At 38.3% G+C, this 18,668-nt stretch overlaps 1 protein-coding gene across 1 annotated transcript in view; it reads right to left on the reverse strand.

Annotated features, from left to right (window-relative positions):
- The window catches only part of CDX2 (caudal type homeobox 2), a 16,523-nt gene extending 13,433 nt beyond the window's left edge, over window positions 1-3,090 (reverse strand). The window contains exon 1 of the mRNA XM_056561821.1: window positions 2,667-3,090. Coding sequence (XP_056417796.1) covers window positions 2,667-3,090 — 424 coding nt within the window. The remainder of the gene's footprint in view (window positions 1-2,666) is intronic.
- Window positions 3,091-18,668: the final 15,578 nt, after the last annotated feature.

Genomic DNA, 18,668 nt, shown 5'->3' on the forward strand with positions numbered 1-18,668 from the left:
TACTAACCCTCAGAAAATTCCCTGCATAAGGTTACTAGTATATGTCCATTTAATGTCCATAGATTTTAATATATAAAATTAAAATATATATATATATATATACACACACACACACACACACACACTGTAACCACCATACATCCATATCTATATAACAGTGCTGTGCTATTATATAAGGTCCATAGATCTTAATGTATTCGTATTCATATAGGTCCATAATAGGAATTTATATCTATATATCTATATATATATATATATATGTATATATATACACACACACTGTAACCACCATACATCCATATCTATATAACAGTGCTGTGCCATTATATAAGGTCCATAGATCTTAATGTATTCGTATTCATATAGGTCCATAATAGGAATATATATTATAATATATATATATATATATACACACACTGTAACCACCATACATCCATATCTATATAACAGTGCTGTGATATTATATAAGGTCCATAGATCTTAATGTTTTCGTATTCATATAGGTCCATAATAGGAATTAATATATATATATATACACTGTAACCACTTTAATGCATCCATATCTATATAACAGTGCTGTGCTATTATATAAGGTCCATAGATTCTATTGAAATCCTATCCACATAATGTAAATTGACTTTTTAACATATTTATATCCAATACTTTAATGCATTCTTGTGCTTTTATCTTTTTACATTGCTGTTATGGAATCTATATGTAAAGCTGAAATGATTTATTTCTTTTGTATTCTTTATACCTTGGAAAAAATCTAATAAAACATATAAAACCTGTACTATACCTTTAGCTCTATTCTCTGTCCAGACCTTTTGTGTTGCTTTTCAGATAATATCCATAGATTTTTACTAACCCTTTAGTGCCCAGATATTATTATCCACATCGTATCTACAGACTTTACCAGGTCCCTAGATTGTATTGTATTTCTCTAGGTCCATACAATGCATTGCAGTAATGTTTGTACTTTGTATTCCCCCATTCATTCACGATATGGTGTCCTTATTATTTATGCCAGGTAACCATAGCAAGGTTTATTGTATTACCCTTATTATATCCCTTTTGTTTTGCAGTCAGTGCCCTTATCTTCACTATACATATCTGAATTTATTTAGAATACAATAAGACTATTTATGTCACAGGCTGTAGTAGATAAGATCACATATGCCCCATGCCATTGTATCCACATCAGAACCATGGACTTTACCCTTTCCATGTGAAGGGCACCACATTAACTGCCCATTTCCCAATATATAAATCAATCAATTATCATTGCGCAAACGTCAGAGGAGAGGAAATCCCTGAACATAGGTCCTGACCCCATGTATGGGTAGGCATGCGTTTTTAATCTTCCATCTTGGCTGACATATATCAGCATAATGGGACAGGATGTAATGTAAACTGCTGGGCCCAAGATTCATGGCAGAGTAATGGGTTAAAAAAATCTGTAAGTGAATTATAATGGAACAGGAAACTTTAACAGCTCTTAAAAACTCCACACTTTTCAGCAGTGTTCACACGTGGCGGAAACCATGCAGATTTTTTCCCCAATTAAACAATAGGGGGGAGTCAAAAATCTGCAGCAAATCCGCAAGAAATCCGCAGCGTATTTTCCAACACACTTTTCAGCTGTGTTCACACATGGCGGATACCATGCAGATTTGTTTCTCAATTAAACTATAGGGGGGAGTAAAAAATCTGCAGCAAATCCGCAAGAAATCCGCTGCGTATTTTCCAACACACTTTTCAACTGTGTTCACATGTGGCGGATACCATGCAGATTTTTTCCCAATTAAACTATTTTTTTTCCCAATTAAAGGGGGGGGGGGGGAGTCAAAAATCTGCAGCAAATCCACAAGAAATCCGCAGCTTATTTTACAACTATGATCATGAATTAAATGCTGCAAATTTCGGAGTCAAAAATCGTCAGCAAATCCGCAAGAAATCCGCAGCGTATTTTCCAACTGTGATCGGGAATTGAATGCTGCAGATTTCGTTCGCTATTCCCTTTGAAGCGATTCGAAAAAAAAAAATAAAAAAAAAAAAACTGCATCAAATCCGCAGTGCTTCTGCCAGGTGTGAACAGGAATGAAATGCAAAATGTGTTGCAAATTTGCTGCTGAATTGTTGCTGGTTTTGCTTTTCCTATTGAAGTGAATTGGGTAAATCTGCAACAATTCTGCTGCAACATTTCAGTCCTGAAACTGTAAAAAATAAATAAAAAAATAAATAAATAAAATAAAAGTGTCTTCAACTATTTATTGTGCATGAAAAATCTGTCACGCAATAGGACCACTAGGTCAGCTTCCACAGGGGTTGCAACCCAGCTTTCCAACTTTTTTGCACAGATAGGCAGCGATACAGACAGTCTATCCAGGGATACATTGTAATAAAGAAAATAATTCCTTGTTGTTTCAGGTTGTAAAATAAATACAAAAATAAATAAAAATAAATAAATAAATATATATATATATATATATATATATATATATATATATATATATATATATATATGTGTGTGTGTGTTTCTCAACCAGGGTGCCTCCAGCAGTTGCAAAACTACAACTCCCAGCTCCGGGCATGCTGGGAGTTGTAGTTTTGCAACAGCTGTAGGCACCCTGGTTGGGAAACACTGATATAGAACATTTTCTTACCAGGGATTCCCTGAGTTGTTGGCTTTCTCATCCACTCGTAGTGATGTCTCCTGTGCCCATCTGCTGCCCCTGGAGAGATCTGAGGTTGGTGCCCGGCTGGCAGGACGCCAACACAAGGTGCCCCTTGCACCTGCCCAGTAGGGTATTCAGAAACGGGGCTATAGCCCAAACTGTCCCCTGGAGAGGGATTTAAAGAAGTATGTCCTGTGGGGTAGGCTATGTGACCCCAATCTTCCCTGGGGGCCCCATAAGGTGTGATCCATGCAGAGGACCCAGAAGAAGTTGCAGTTTCTAAGCTCAGTCCAGGGTAGCCCCCATAGTCAGAATATTGGGGGGCTGCGGGGTAGTTCTGTAGCCCGGGGTGGCCACGCATATGTCCAGGGTACATGCCAACGTCCTTTTCCAGAAGGTAACTCACGTACATTGTGGCAGGTTGGTGCCAGCTAGCCTCATACTGCTCTCATGCCCTCTCCCTGCTGAAGAGTGTTTCCTGGAGCTGCAGAGAAGTTCCCTCAGCCCTGGGTAGGTGACTCCATTGGCCACCACTTACATGATTAAACACTGTGTACAAGCCTGTATTAGTAATGGCAGAGCCTCTGGCAGGTGACGTCAGTGGGCAGATAGCGCCCCCCTTGACATAATTTGCATGTGAAGTGAGATAAGGAGAGGGCAGCGACCTGATCACAGAGAATACTCAAGTCTTTATTGCCTAAGAGCTTCCTCCTTCCAATACAAACCTGCTGCACTTTACCCTCCAATCCCAGGTTCAAAGGGCTCAAGTCAATAGACCCAAAACCAGGGGGCAAACATAATGCAGCCAGGACAGGGGGGCAAACAGCCCCAGGGGGTGAGGTGCAGCCAGCCTGGAATCATCTGCCTGGAATCATCTGCCTCCTCTATGGACACCTATATGTTCTGTATATATCATTCTCTACTATATATCACCTACCAGCAAAGGGGCAGTGACAACTACTATGTATACAGGTGATCACAGCAATGACAACTACTATGTATACAGGGGATCACAGCAATGACAACTACTATGTATACAGGTGATCACAGCAATGACAACTACTATGTATACAGGGGATCACAGCAATGACAACTACTATGTATACAGGGGATCACAGCAATGACAACTACTATATATACAGGGGATCACAGCAATGACAACTACTATGTATACAGGGGATCACAGCAATGACAACTACTATGTATACAGGGGATCACAGCAATGACAAGGACTATGTATACAGGGGATCACAGCAATGACAACTACTATGTATACAGGGGATCACAGCAATGACAACTACTATGTATACAGGGGATCACAGCAATGACAACTACTATGTATACAGGGGATCACAGCAATGACAACTACTATGTATACAGGGGATCACAGCAAAAACAACTACTATGTATACAGGGGATCACAGCAATGACAAGGAATATGTATACAGGTGATCACAGCAATGACAACTACTATGTATGCAGGGGATCACAGCACTGACAACTACTATGTATACAGGGGATCACAGCAATGACAAGGAATATGTATACAGGTGATCACAGCAATGACAACTACTATGTATGCAGGGGATCACAGCACTGACAACTACTATGTATACAGGGGATCACAGCAATGACAACTACTATGTATACAGGGGATCACAGCAATAACAACTACTATGTATACAGGGGATCACAGCAATGACAACTACTATGTATACAGGGGATCACAGCAATGACAACTACTATGTATAAAGGGGATCACAGCAATGACAACTACTATGTATACAGGGGATCACAGCAATGACAAGGACTATGTATACAGGGGATCACAGCAATGACAAGGACTATGTATACAGGGGATCACAGCAATGACAAGGACTATGTATACAGGGGATCACAGCAATGACAAGGACTATGTATACAGGGGATCACAGCAATGACAAGGACTATGTATACAGGGGATCACAGCAATGACAACTACTATGTATACAGGGGATCACAGCAATGACAACTACTATGTATACAGGGGATCACAGCAATGACAACTACTATGTATACAGGGGATCACAGCAATGACAAGGACTATTTATACAGGGGATCACAGCAATGACAACTACTATGTATACTGGGGATCACAGCAATGACAAGGACTATGTATACAGGGGATCACAGCAATGACAAGGACTATGTATACAGGGGATCACAGCAATGACAACTACTATGTATACAGGGGATCACAGCAATGACAACTACTATGTATACAGGGGATCACAGCAATGACAACTACTATGTATACAGGGGATCACAGCAATGACAAGGACTATGTATACAGGGGATCACAGCAATGACAAGGACTATGTATACAGGGGATCACAGCAATGACAACTACTATGTATACAGGGGATCACAGCAATGACAACTACTATGTATACAGGGGATCACAGCAATGACAACTACTATGTATACAGGGGATCACAGCAATGACAACTACTATGTATACAGGGGATCACAGCAATGACAAGGACTATGTATACAGGGGATCACAGCAATGACAATTACTATGTATACAGGGGATCACAGCAATGACAACTACTATGTATACAGGGGATCACAGCAATGACAACTACTATGTATACAGGGGATCACAGCAATGACAAGGACTATGTATACAGGGGATCACAGCAATGACAAGGACTATGTATACAGGGGATCACAGCAATGACAAGGACTATGTATACAGGGGATCACAGCAATGACAACTACTATGTATACAGGGGATCACAGCAATGACAACTACTATGTATACAGGGGATCACAGCAATGACAACTACTATATATACAGGGGATCACAGCAATGACAACTACTATGTATACAGGGGATCACAGCAATGACAAGGACTATGTATACAGGGGATCACAGCAATGACAAGGACTATGTATACAGGGGATCACAGCAATGACAAGGACTATGTATACAGGGGATCACAGCACTGACAAGGACTATGTATACAGGGGATCACAGCAATGACAACTACTATGTATACAGGGGATCACAGCAATGACAACTACTATATATACAGGGGATCACAGCAATGACAACTACTATGTATACAGGGGATCACAGCAATGACAAGGACTATGTATACAGGGGATCACAGCAATGACAAGGACTATGTATACAGGGGATCACAGCAATGACAAGGACTATGTATACAGGGGATCACAGCAATGACAACTACTATGCATACAGGGGATCACAGCAATGACAACTACTATGTATACAGGGGATCACAGCATTGACAAGGACTATGTATACAGGGGATCACAGCAATGACAAGGACTATGTATACGGGGGATCACAGCAATGACAACTACTATGTATACAGGGGATCACAGCAATGACAACTACTATATATACAGGGGATCACAGCAATGACAACTACTATGTATACAGGGGATCACAGCAATGACAAGGACTATGTATACAGGGGATCACAGCAATGACAAGGACTATGTATACAGGGGATCACAGCAATGACAAGGACTATGTATACAGGGGATCACAGCAATGACAACTACTATGTATACAGGGGATCACAGCAATGACAACTACTATGTATACAGGGGATCACAGCATTGACAAGGACTATGTATACAGGGGATCACAGCAATGACAAGGACTATGTATACAGGTGATCACAGCAATGACAACTACTATGTATACAGGGGATCACAGCAATGACAAGGACTATGTATACAGGGGATCACAGCAATGACAAGGTCTATGTATACAGGGGATCACAGCAATGACAAGGACTATATATACAGGGGATCACAGCAATGACAACTACTATGTATACAGGGGATCACAGCAATGACAAGGACTATATATACAGGGGATCACAGCAATGACAACTACTATGTATACAGGGGATCACAGCAATGACAAGGTCTATGTATACAGGGGATCACAGCAATGACAAGGACTATGAATACAGGGGATCACAGCAATGACAACTACTATGTATACAGGGGATCACAGCAATGACAACTACTATGTATACAGGGGATCACAGCAATGACAACTACTATGTATACAGGGGATCACAGCAATGACAACTACTATGTATACAGGGGATCACAGCAATGACAAGGACTATGTATACAGGGGATCACAGCAATGACAACTACTATGTATACAGGGGATCACAGCAATGACAACTACTATGTATACAGGGGATCACAGCAATGACAACTACTATGTATACAGGGGATCACAGCGATGACAACTACTATGTATACAGGGGATCACAGCAATGACAAGAACTATGTATACAGGGGATCACAGCAATGACAAGGACTATGTATACAGGGGATCACAGCAATGACAAGGACTATGTATACAGGGGATCACAGCAATGACAAGGACTATGTATACAGGGGATCACAGCAATGACAAGGACTATGTATACAGGGGATCACAGCAATGACAACTACTATGTATACAGGGGATCACAGCAATGACAACTACTATGTATACAGGGGATCACAGCAATGACAACTACTATGTATACAGGGGATCACAGCAATGACAACTACTATGTATACAGGGGATCACAGCAATGACAAGGACTATGTATACAGGGGATCACAGCAATGACAAGGACTATGTATACAGGGGATCACAGCAATGACAAGGACTATGTATACAGGGGATCACAGCAATGACAACTACTATGTATACAGGGGATCACAGCAATGACAAGGACTATGTATAAAGGGGATCACAGCAATGACAAGGACTATGTATACAGGTGATCACAGCAATGACAACTACTATGTATACAGGGGATCACAGCAATGACAACTACTATGTATACAGGGGATCACAGCAATGACAACTACTATGTATACAGGGGATCACAGCAATGACAAGGACTATGTATACAAGGGATCACAGCAATGACAACTACTATGTATACAGGGGATCACAGCAATGACAAGGACTATGTATACAGGGGATCACAGCAATGACAAGGACTATGTATACAGGGGATCACAGCAATGACAACTACTATGTATACAGGGGATCACAGCAATGACAAGGACTATGTATACAGGGGATCACAGCAATGACAACTACTATGTATACAGGGGATCACAGCAATGACAAGGACTATGTATACAGGGGATCACAGCAATGACAAGGACTATGTATACAGGTGATCACAGCAATGACAACTACTATGTATACAGGGGGTCACAGCAATGACAACTACTATGTATACAGGGGATCACAGCAATGACAACTACTATGTATACAGGGGATCACAGCAATGACAAGGACTATGTATACAGGGGATCACAGCAATGACAACTACTATGTATACAGGTGATCACAGCAATGACAAGGACTATGTATACAGGGGATCACAGCAATGACAACTACTATGTATACAGGGGATCACAGCAATTACAAGGACTATGTATACAGGGGATCACAGCAATGACAAGGACTATGTATACAGGGGATCACAGCAATGACAAGGACTATGTATACAGGGGATCACAGCAATGACAACTACTATGTATACAGGGGATCACAGCAATGACAAGGACTATGTATAAAGGGGATCACAGCAATGACAAAGACTATGTATACAGGTGATCACAGCAATGACAACTACTATGTATACAGGGGATCACAGCAATGACAACTACTATGTATACAGGGGATCACAGCAATGACAACTACTATGTATACAGGGGATCACAGCAATGACAAGGACTATGTATACAAGGGATCACAGCAATGACAACTACTATGTATACAGGGGATCACAGCAATGACAAGGACTATGTATACAGGGGATCACAGCAATGACAAGGACTATGTATACAGGGGATCACAGCAATGACAACTACTATGTATACAGGGGATCACAGCAATGACAAGGACTATGTATACAGGGGATCACAGCAATGACAACTACTATGTATACAGGGGATCACAGCAATGACAAGGACTATGTATACAGGGGATCACAGCAATGACAAGGACTATGTATACAGGTGATCACAGCAATGACAACTACTATGTATACAGGGGGTCACAGCAATGACAACTACTATGTATACAGGGGATCACAGCAATGACAACTACTATGTATACAGGGGATCACAGCAATGACAAGGACTATGTATACAGGGGATCACAGCAATGACAACTACTATGTATACAGGTGATCACAGCAATGACAAGGACTATGTATACAGGGGATCACAGCAATGACAACTACTATGTATACAGGGGATCACAGCAATTACAAGGACTATGTATACAGGGGATCACAGCAATGACAAGGACTATGTATACAGGGGATCACAGCAATGACAAGGACTATGTATACAGGGGATCACAGCAATGACAACTACTATGTATACAGGGGATCACAGCAATGACAAGGACTATGTATAAAGGGGATCACAGCAATGACAAGGACTATGTATACAGGGGATCACAGCAATGACAAGGACTATGTATACAGGGGATCACAGCAATGACAACTACTATGTATACAGGTGATCACAGCAATGACAACTACTATGTATACAGGGGATCACAGCAATGACAACTACTATGTATACAGGGGATCACAGCAATGACAACTACTATGTATACAGGGGATCACAGCAATGACAAGGACTATGTATACAAGGGATCACAGCAATGACAACTACTATGTATACAGGGGATCACAGCAATGACAAGGACTATGTATACAGGGGATCACAGCAATGACAAGGACTATGTATACAGGGGATCACAGCAATGACAACTACTATGTATACAGGGGATCACAGCAATGACAACTACTATGTATACAGGTGATCACAGCAATGACAACTACTATGTATACAGGGGATCACAGCAATGACAACTACTATGTATACAGGGGATCACAGCAATGACAACTACTATGTATACAGGGGATCACAGCAATGACAAGGACTATGTATACAAGGGATCACAGCAATGACAACTACTATGTATACAGGGGATCACAGCAATGACAAGGACTATGTATACAGGGGATCACAGCAATGACAAGGACTATGTATACAGGGGATCACAGCAATGACAACTACTATGTATACAGGGGATCACAGCAATGACAAGGACTATGTATACAGGGGATCACAGCAATGACAACTACTATGTATACAGGGGATCACAGCAATGACAAGGACTATGTATACAGGGGATCACAGCAATGACAAGGACTATGTATACAGGTGATCACAGCAATGACAACTACTATGTATACAGGGGATCACAGCAATGACAACTACTATGTATACAGGGGATCACAGCAATGACAACTACTATGTATACAGGGGATCACAGCAATGACAAGGACTATGTATACAGGGGATCACAGCAATGACAACTACTATGTATACAGGTGATCACAGCAATGACAAGGACTATGTATACAGGGGATCACAGCAATGACAAGGACTATGTATACAGGGGATCACAGCAATGACAAGGACTATGTATACAGGGGATCACAGCAATGACAACTACTATGTATACAGGGGATCACAGCAATGACAAGGACTATGTATAAAGGGGATCACAGCAATGACAAGGACTATGTATACAGGTGATCACAGCAATGACAACTACTATGTATACAGGGGATCACAGCAATGACAACTACTATGTATACAGGGGATCACAGCAATGACAACTACTATGTATACAGGGGATCACAGCAATGACAAGGACTATGTATACAAGGGATCACAGCAATGACAACTACTATGTATACAGGGGATCACAGCAATGACAAGGACTATGTATACAGGTGATCACAGCAATGACAAGGACTATGTATACAGGTGATCACAGCAATGACAAGGACTATGTATACAGGGGATCACAGCAATGACAAGGACTATGTATACAGGGGATCACAGCAATGACAAGGACTATGTATACAGGGGATCACAGCAATGACAACTACTATGTATACAGGGGATCACAGCAATGACAAGGACTATGTATAAAGGGGATCACAGCAATGACAAGGACTATGTATACAGGTGATCACAGCAATGACAACTACTATGTATACAGGGGATCACAGCAATGACAACTACTATGTATACAGGGGATCACAGCAATGACAACTACTATGTATACAGGGGATCACAGCAATGACAACTACTATGTATACAGGGGATCACAGCAATGACAAGGACTATGTATACAGGGGATCACAGCAATGACAAGGACTATGTATACAGGGGATCACAGCAATGACAACTACTATGTATACAGGGGATCACAGCAATGACAAGGACTATGTATACAGGGGATCACAGCAATGACAACTACTATGTATACAGGGGATCACAGCAATGACAAGGACTATGTATACAGGGGATCACAGCAATGACAAAGACTATGTATACAGGTGATCACAGCAATGACAACTACTATGTATACAGGGGATCACAGCAATGACAACTACTATGTATACAGGGGATCACAGCAATGACAACTACTATGTATACAGGGGATCACAGCAATGACAAGGACTATGTATACAGGGGATCACAGCAATGACAACTACTATGTATACAGGTGATCACAGCAATGACAAGGACTATGTATACAGGGGATCACAGCAATGACAACTACTATGTATACAGGGGATCACAGCAATGACAACTACTATGTATACAGGGGATCACAGCAATGGCAACTACTATGTATACATGGGATCACAGCAATGACAACTACTATGTATACAGGGGATCACAGCAATGACAACTACTATGTATACAGGGGATCACAGCAATGACAAGGGCTATGTATACAGGGGATCACAGCAATGACAACTACTATGTATACAGGGGATCACAGCAATGACAACTACTATGTATACAGGGGATCACAGCAATGACAAGGAGTATGTATACAGGGGATCACAGCAATGACAAGGACTATGTATACAGGGGATCACAGCAATGACAACTACTATGTATACAGGGGATCACAGCAATGACAACTACTATGTATACAGGGGATCACAGCAATGACAAGGACTATGTATACAGGGGATCACAGCAATGACAAGGACTATGTATACAGGCGATCACAGCAATGACAAGGACTATGTATACAGGGGATCACAGCAATGACAAGGACTATGTATACAGGCGATCACAGCAATGACAAGGACTATGTATACAGGGGATCACAGCAATGACAAGGACTATGTATACAGGGGATCACAGCAATGACAACTACTATGTATACAGGGGATCACAGCAATGACAAGGACTATGTTCTGCCAGGCAGGTGTGCTGCAGGGCAGGACTATATACAGTGTACAGATGAAAGACACAAAATATCTATCTATCTATCTATAATCTATCTATCTATCTATCTATCTCATATCTATCTCATATCTATCTATCTATCTATCTATAATCTATCTATCTATAATCCATCTATCTATCTCATATCTATCTATCTATCTATCTATCTATCTATCTATCTCATATCTATCTATCTATCTATCTATCTATCTATCTATCTATCTATCTATCTATCTATCATCTATCTCATATCTATCTATCTATCTATCTAATATCTATCTATCTATCTCATATCTATCTATCTATCTATCTATCTCATATCTATCTATCTCATATCTATCTATCTATCTATCTCATATCTATCTATCTCATATCTATCTATCTCATATCTATCTATCTCATATCTATCTCATATCTATCTATCTATCTTTCTATCTATCTCATATCTATCTATCTATCTATCTATCTCATATCTATCTATCTATCTATCTATATCATATCTATCTATATATCATCTATCTATCTATAATCTATCTATCTATCTATCTATCTATCTATCTATCTATCTCTTATCTATCTGTCTATGTATCTATCTATCTATCTATCTCATATCTATCTATCTATCTCTCTCATATCTATCTATCGCTCTCATATCTATTTATCTCTTATCTATCTATCTATCTATCTATCTATCTATCTATCTATCTCTTATCTATTTATCTATCTATCTATCTATCTATCTCATATCTATCTATCTATCTTCCTTGTATACCTATGTTTTCAGTTGCATGTATACTTATATTTGACTGTATGAATACCGTACTTAATCCCACAATATTTGCCCCACTATGGGGTATCTCTGCGGTAAGTACCGGGCGCTGTTTGTTGGTCATTTCTTTACTGTTGATGAAACAAAATCTGCTATAAAGATTTGGCCGAGTTACCCATTTTTCAGCTAAATGTTCGCTTTTATGTTGGCAAAAAATATCGAAAGATATCGGTCGTTCATTGTCGGGAGCGATTTTTAATAAATACATAGTTAATAGGTAGATTAGAATGCGTTTGCATAGATAGATACATATATTGTTAATAGATAAATGGATAGATAAGAGATGATAGATAGAAATGGTTAATAGGTGATGAAATATAGGTGAAAGGTAGATAAATATGAAGAAGAAACAGATTAGGGAGAAATAGGTTTAGTCAAACAGTAGTATCCATTAATAGATAATGAGATCATAAATAGAAAGATCCACAGGAGGTCACGTCCGCTCTTCTTGCTCTTCTGTTGTGATTTTTTGTATTCACTGAGTCTATTGAAATGTCTTATATGATAGATGGATAACAGATAGATATTTATAGATAATACTGGATAGATAGATATTTATAGATAATACTGGATAGATAGATATTTATAGATAATACTGGATAGATAGATATTTATAGATAATACTGGATAGATAGATATTTATAGATAATACTGGATAGATAGATATTTATAGATAATTCTAGATAGATAGATATTTATAGATAATACTGGATAGATAGATATTTATAGATAATACTGGATAGATAGATATTTATAGATAATACTGGATAGATAGATATTTATAGATAATACTGGATAGATAGATATTTATAGATAATACTGGATAGATAGATATTTATAGATAATACTGGATAGATAGATATTTATAGATAATACTGGATAGATAGATATTTATAGATAATACTGGATAGATAGATATTTATAGATAATACTGGATAGATAGATATTTATAGATAATACTGGATAGATAGATATTTATAGATAATTCTAGATAGATAGATATTTAGAGATAATACTGGATAGATAGATATTTATAGATAATACTGGATAGATAGATATTTATAGATAATACTGGATAGATAGATATTTATAGATAATACTGGATAGATAGATATTTATAGATAATACTGGATAGATAGATATTTATAGATAATACTGGATAGATAGATATTTATAGATAATACTGGATAGATAGATATTTATAGATAATACTGGATAGATAGATATTTATAGATAATTCTGGATAGATAGATATTTAGAGATAATACTGGATAGATAGATATTTAGAGATAATACTGGATAGATAATTATAGATAATACTGGATAGATAGATATAGATAGATATAAAATGATAAGAAAGAAACAAACGATAGGATGACAGTTAAAAACTAGGAACCTAATTATCTCCTGTTGTAATTTATTAGCATCATTATTTAGAGTGTTATATAATAGCTAGATAGATGGAGACAGACATAGATATGAGAGATAAAAAAATAGAACAGATAAAGAGATGGTAGAAAAATAAGCAGATAAAAATATGAACTAGACAGATTTAGATAAATATACAATGCTAATTCGATTATGGAGATATTTATATACTTTTAGAAACTAGCCATTGATAAACAGACACAGTATCAGTGATAAGCAAGCATTATACCTGTATACACCTATATATACCTGTATACCTATATATACCTGTATACACCTATATACCTATATATACCTGTATACCTATATATACCTGTATACTTCTATATACCTATATATACCTATATACCTATATATACCTGTATACCTATATATACCTGTATACTTCTATATACCTGTATACCTATATATACCTGTATACCTATATATACCTGTATACTTCTATATATTTGTATACCTATATATACCTGTATACCTATATATACCTGTATACTTCTATATACCTGTATACCTATATATACCTGTATACCTATTATATACCTGTATACCTATTATATACCTGTATACCTATATATACCTGTATACCTATTATATACCTGTATACCTATATATACCTGTATACTTCTATATACCTGTATACCTATATATACCTGTATACCTATTATATAGCTGTATACCTATATATACCTGTATACCTATATATACCTGTATACATCTATATACCTGTATATCTATTATATACCTGTATACCTATTATATACCTGTATACCTATATATACCTGTATACCTATTATATACCTGTATATCTATTATATACCTGTATACCTATTATATACCTGTATACATCTATATACCTGTATAACTATTATATACCTGTATACTTCTATATACCTGTATACCTATATATACACCTGTATACCACTGTTACCTACAGCTGATCTGCTGTCTTGCTGGGCGGTCACTCTCTTTCTCTCTTGTGGTTACAGTACACACAGGATTATATAGAACACTATTATTAGTTCTTGTATATATGGCATTTTTCTGTTTTTGACATTTTTTTATTCTCTATTATTATAACACGTTTTCACTCATAATTCTCCAGTGAAATCTCACAGCCTTAGCTTTGCTGTTCCCACGGAGGTGACACATTTACCTTTACTACAAACTTTTCCTGGTGCCATTGTCACTAGAGAAGTATCACACTTTTTAATGCAGACACTTGGGTGACCTATTAACAGTATCATTGTATTTAACCCCTTAAGGACTCAGCCCATTTTGGCCTTAAGGACTCAGACAATTTAATTTTTTACGTTTTCATTTTTTCCTCCTCACCTTCTAAAAATCATAACTCTTTTATATTTTCATCGCCGGACTAGTATGAGGGCTTGTTTTTTGCGCGACCAGTTGTCCTTTGTAATGACATCACTCATTATATCATAAAATGTATGGCGCAACCAAAAAACACTATTTTTGTGGGGAAATTAAAACGAAAAACGCAATTTTGCTAATTTTGGAAGGTTTCGTTTTCACGCCGTACAATTTATGGTAAAAATGACATGTGTTCTTTATTCTGAGGGTCAATACGATTAAAATGATACCCATTATTACATACTATTATATTATTGTTGCGCTTAAAAAAAATCACAAACTTTTTAACCAAATTAGTACGTTTATAATCCCTTTATTTTGATGACCCCTAACTTTTTTATTTTTCCGTATAAGCGGCGGTATGGGGGCTCATTTTTTGCGCCATGATCTGTACTTTTTTTTGATACCACATTTGCATATAAAAAACTTTTAATCCATTTTTTATAATTTTTTTTTAATAAAATGTGTTAAAAAAGTAGGAATTTTGGACTTTTTTTTTTTCGTTTACGCCGTTAACCGTACGGGATCATTAACATTTTATTTTAATAGTTCGGACATTTACGCACGCGGCGATACCAAAAATGTCCATAAAAATTTTTTTTTTACGCTTTTTGGGGGTAAAATAGGAAAAAACGGACGTTTTACTTTTTTATTGGGGGAGGGGATTTTTCACTTTTTTTTAACTTTTACTTTTACGTTTATTTACATTTTTTTTTTTACACTTGAATAGTCCCCATAGGGGACTATTCATAGCAATACCATGATTGCTAATACTGATCTATTCTATGTATAGGACATAGAACAGATCAGTGTTTTCGGCCATCTTCTGCTCTGGTCTGCTCGATCACAGACCAGAGCAGGAGACGCCGGGAGCCGCACGGAGGAAGGAGAGGGGACCTCCGTGCGGCGTTATGAATGATCGGATCCCCGCAGAAGCGCTGCGGGCGATCCGATCATTCATTCAAATCGCGCACTGCCGCAAATACTGGGATCTGTATTGATCCCGGCACCTGAGGGGTTAATGGCGGACGCCCGCGAGATCGCGGGCGTCGGCCATTGCCGGCGGGTCCCTGGCTGCGATCAGCAGCCGGGATCAGCCGCGCATGACACGGGCATCGCTCTGATGCCCGCGAGTTATGCTTAGGACGTAAATGTACGTCCTGGTGCGTTAAGTACCACCGCACCAGGACGTACATTTACGTCCTGCGTCCTTAAGGGGTTAAAGGAGTTATCCAGGAAAAAACTTTTTTTTTTTTAAATATATCAACTGGCTCCAGAAATTTAAACAGATTTGTAAATTACTTCTGTTAAAAAATCTTAATCCTTTCAGTACTTATGAGCTTCTGAAGTTAAGGTTGTTGTTTTCTGTCTAAGTGCTCTCTGATGACACCTGTCATAGCAAACCTTTTCTAAACTGGGCAGTTCCTGAGACAGACGTCATCATAGAGCACTTAGACCTTAACTTCAGAAGCTCATAAGTACTGAAAGGATTAAGATTTTTTAATAGAAGTAATTTACAAATCTGCGTGACAAGCCATGCCCTAACTAAGTTTAATTTTGTTTACTGATTTTATATTGCTTTTATATTGATTTACTCCACATTTTTTTGTATTTTATATTTTATAATTTTTTATCTTTTTCTTATTTTTTTCACATATATTTATTTTTTCTATATATATTTTTTTCTATTATATTATTTTATTTAGTCTATATCTATATTTTTATTTATTTTCATCCTTATCTATTTTTATTTTTACGTTTACATCAATTTTTATTTTATTTTCACATTTCTATCTATTTTTATTTATTTGTTTTATATTATATCTACTATCTATTATTCTCTATTCATATTTATATTTACATTCTTATTTTATTTTTATTTATATCTTTTTTATTTTTATTTTTTCAGTTTATTTAGTCTGTATATTTCAAATATCTTGTTGTTTGCTACATTTATCGTTTTTCGATGTTTACAATATATATGACACTGTATTCAATTGCGAACACATGTATATTGATACTAAATTTGAACATTGTTCTATTAAGATGAAATAACCCTTTGGTTTCTGTTCCACTCCGCTATTTGTGGAAGATCTAAACAGAAACACACCTGTTACAATTAGACAGGCAACATGTATAAAAGGACTTTGAGCTTCACTGTTAAAGATATCTCTACTGAGGAAAGGGTCGTTTACAAAGTACCCTGAAACGCGTCTAGAGAAAGAGACTATTACCGCATGACCACCGCAATCCACTAACCGCTACTTCCTACCTCCGATACCACTCCTGCCAAGCTCCGTTATACGTTGCTTTTACACCTGGCTGTATTTCACCTGCTTCACCACCAGACGCCGAGAGATTCTCCACGAGGCTTTCCTTTGTTCCCGGAGTAGATCCATCTGTCTCCGAGTGTGCTTCCATCTCCGGAGTTACTCCGTGACCGGTGACTTCTCTTCGGCCTGTGGCAACCGGGCCCGTCACCGCAAGCGCATGCCAGCGCTGGACATATCCTCCACAGCACTTGCCATCTGCCTCTTGGACGTCCAGCCATACAATTACATCATCTATGGGAGTTGGTAACTATACAGTGACCCCCCCAACTTATGATGGCCCCGACATATGATCATTTCAACATATGATGGCCTCTCAGAGCCCATCGTATGTTGAAGGCAGCCTCGACATATGATGCTGCTGTGTGTCGGGGCCATCGTACAAACAGCTATCTGACAGCGCTGACAACTTCAGCAACTGACAGATAGTTGTATAATGTGCCCCGTGTGCCCCGTTCTGCCTCCTGTTACTCACATGCTGTCCTGCTAACTCACGCAGGCTTCCACTGTGAGCTCCGTGTAAGCCCCGCCCCCCAGTGCAGCCATAGCCAATAGCCTGGAGCATCTTGCTGCAGGCATCCAATGAGCTGCTGGCTGCCCTCCCCTTCCTTTCCTATAGAGCTGTAGTCGGCAGGATCG

The sequence above is a fragment of the Hyla sarda genome, chromosome 2 (assembly GCF_029499605.1).
Source record: "Hyla sarda isolate aHylSar1 chromosome 2, aHylSar1.hap1, whole genome shotgun sequence".
NCBI lineage: Eukaryota > Metazoa > Chordata > Amphibia > Anura > Hylidae > Hyla > Hyla sarda.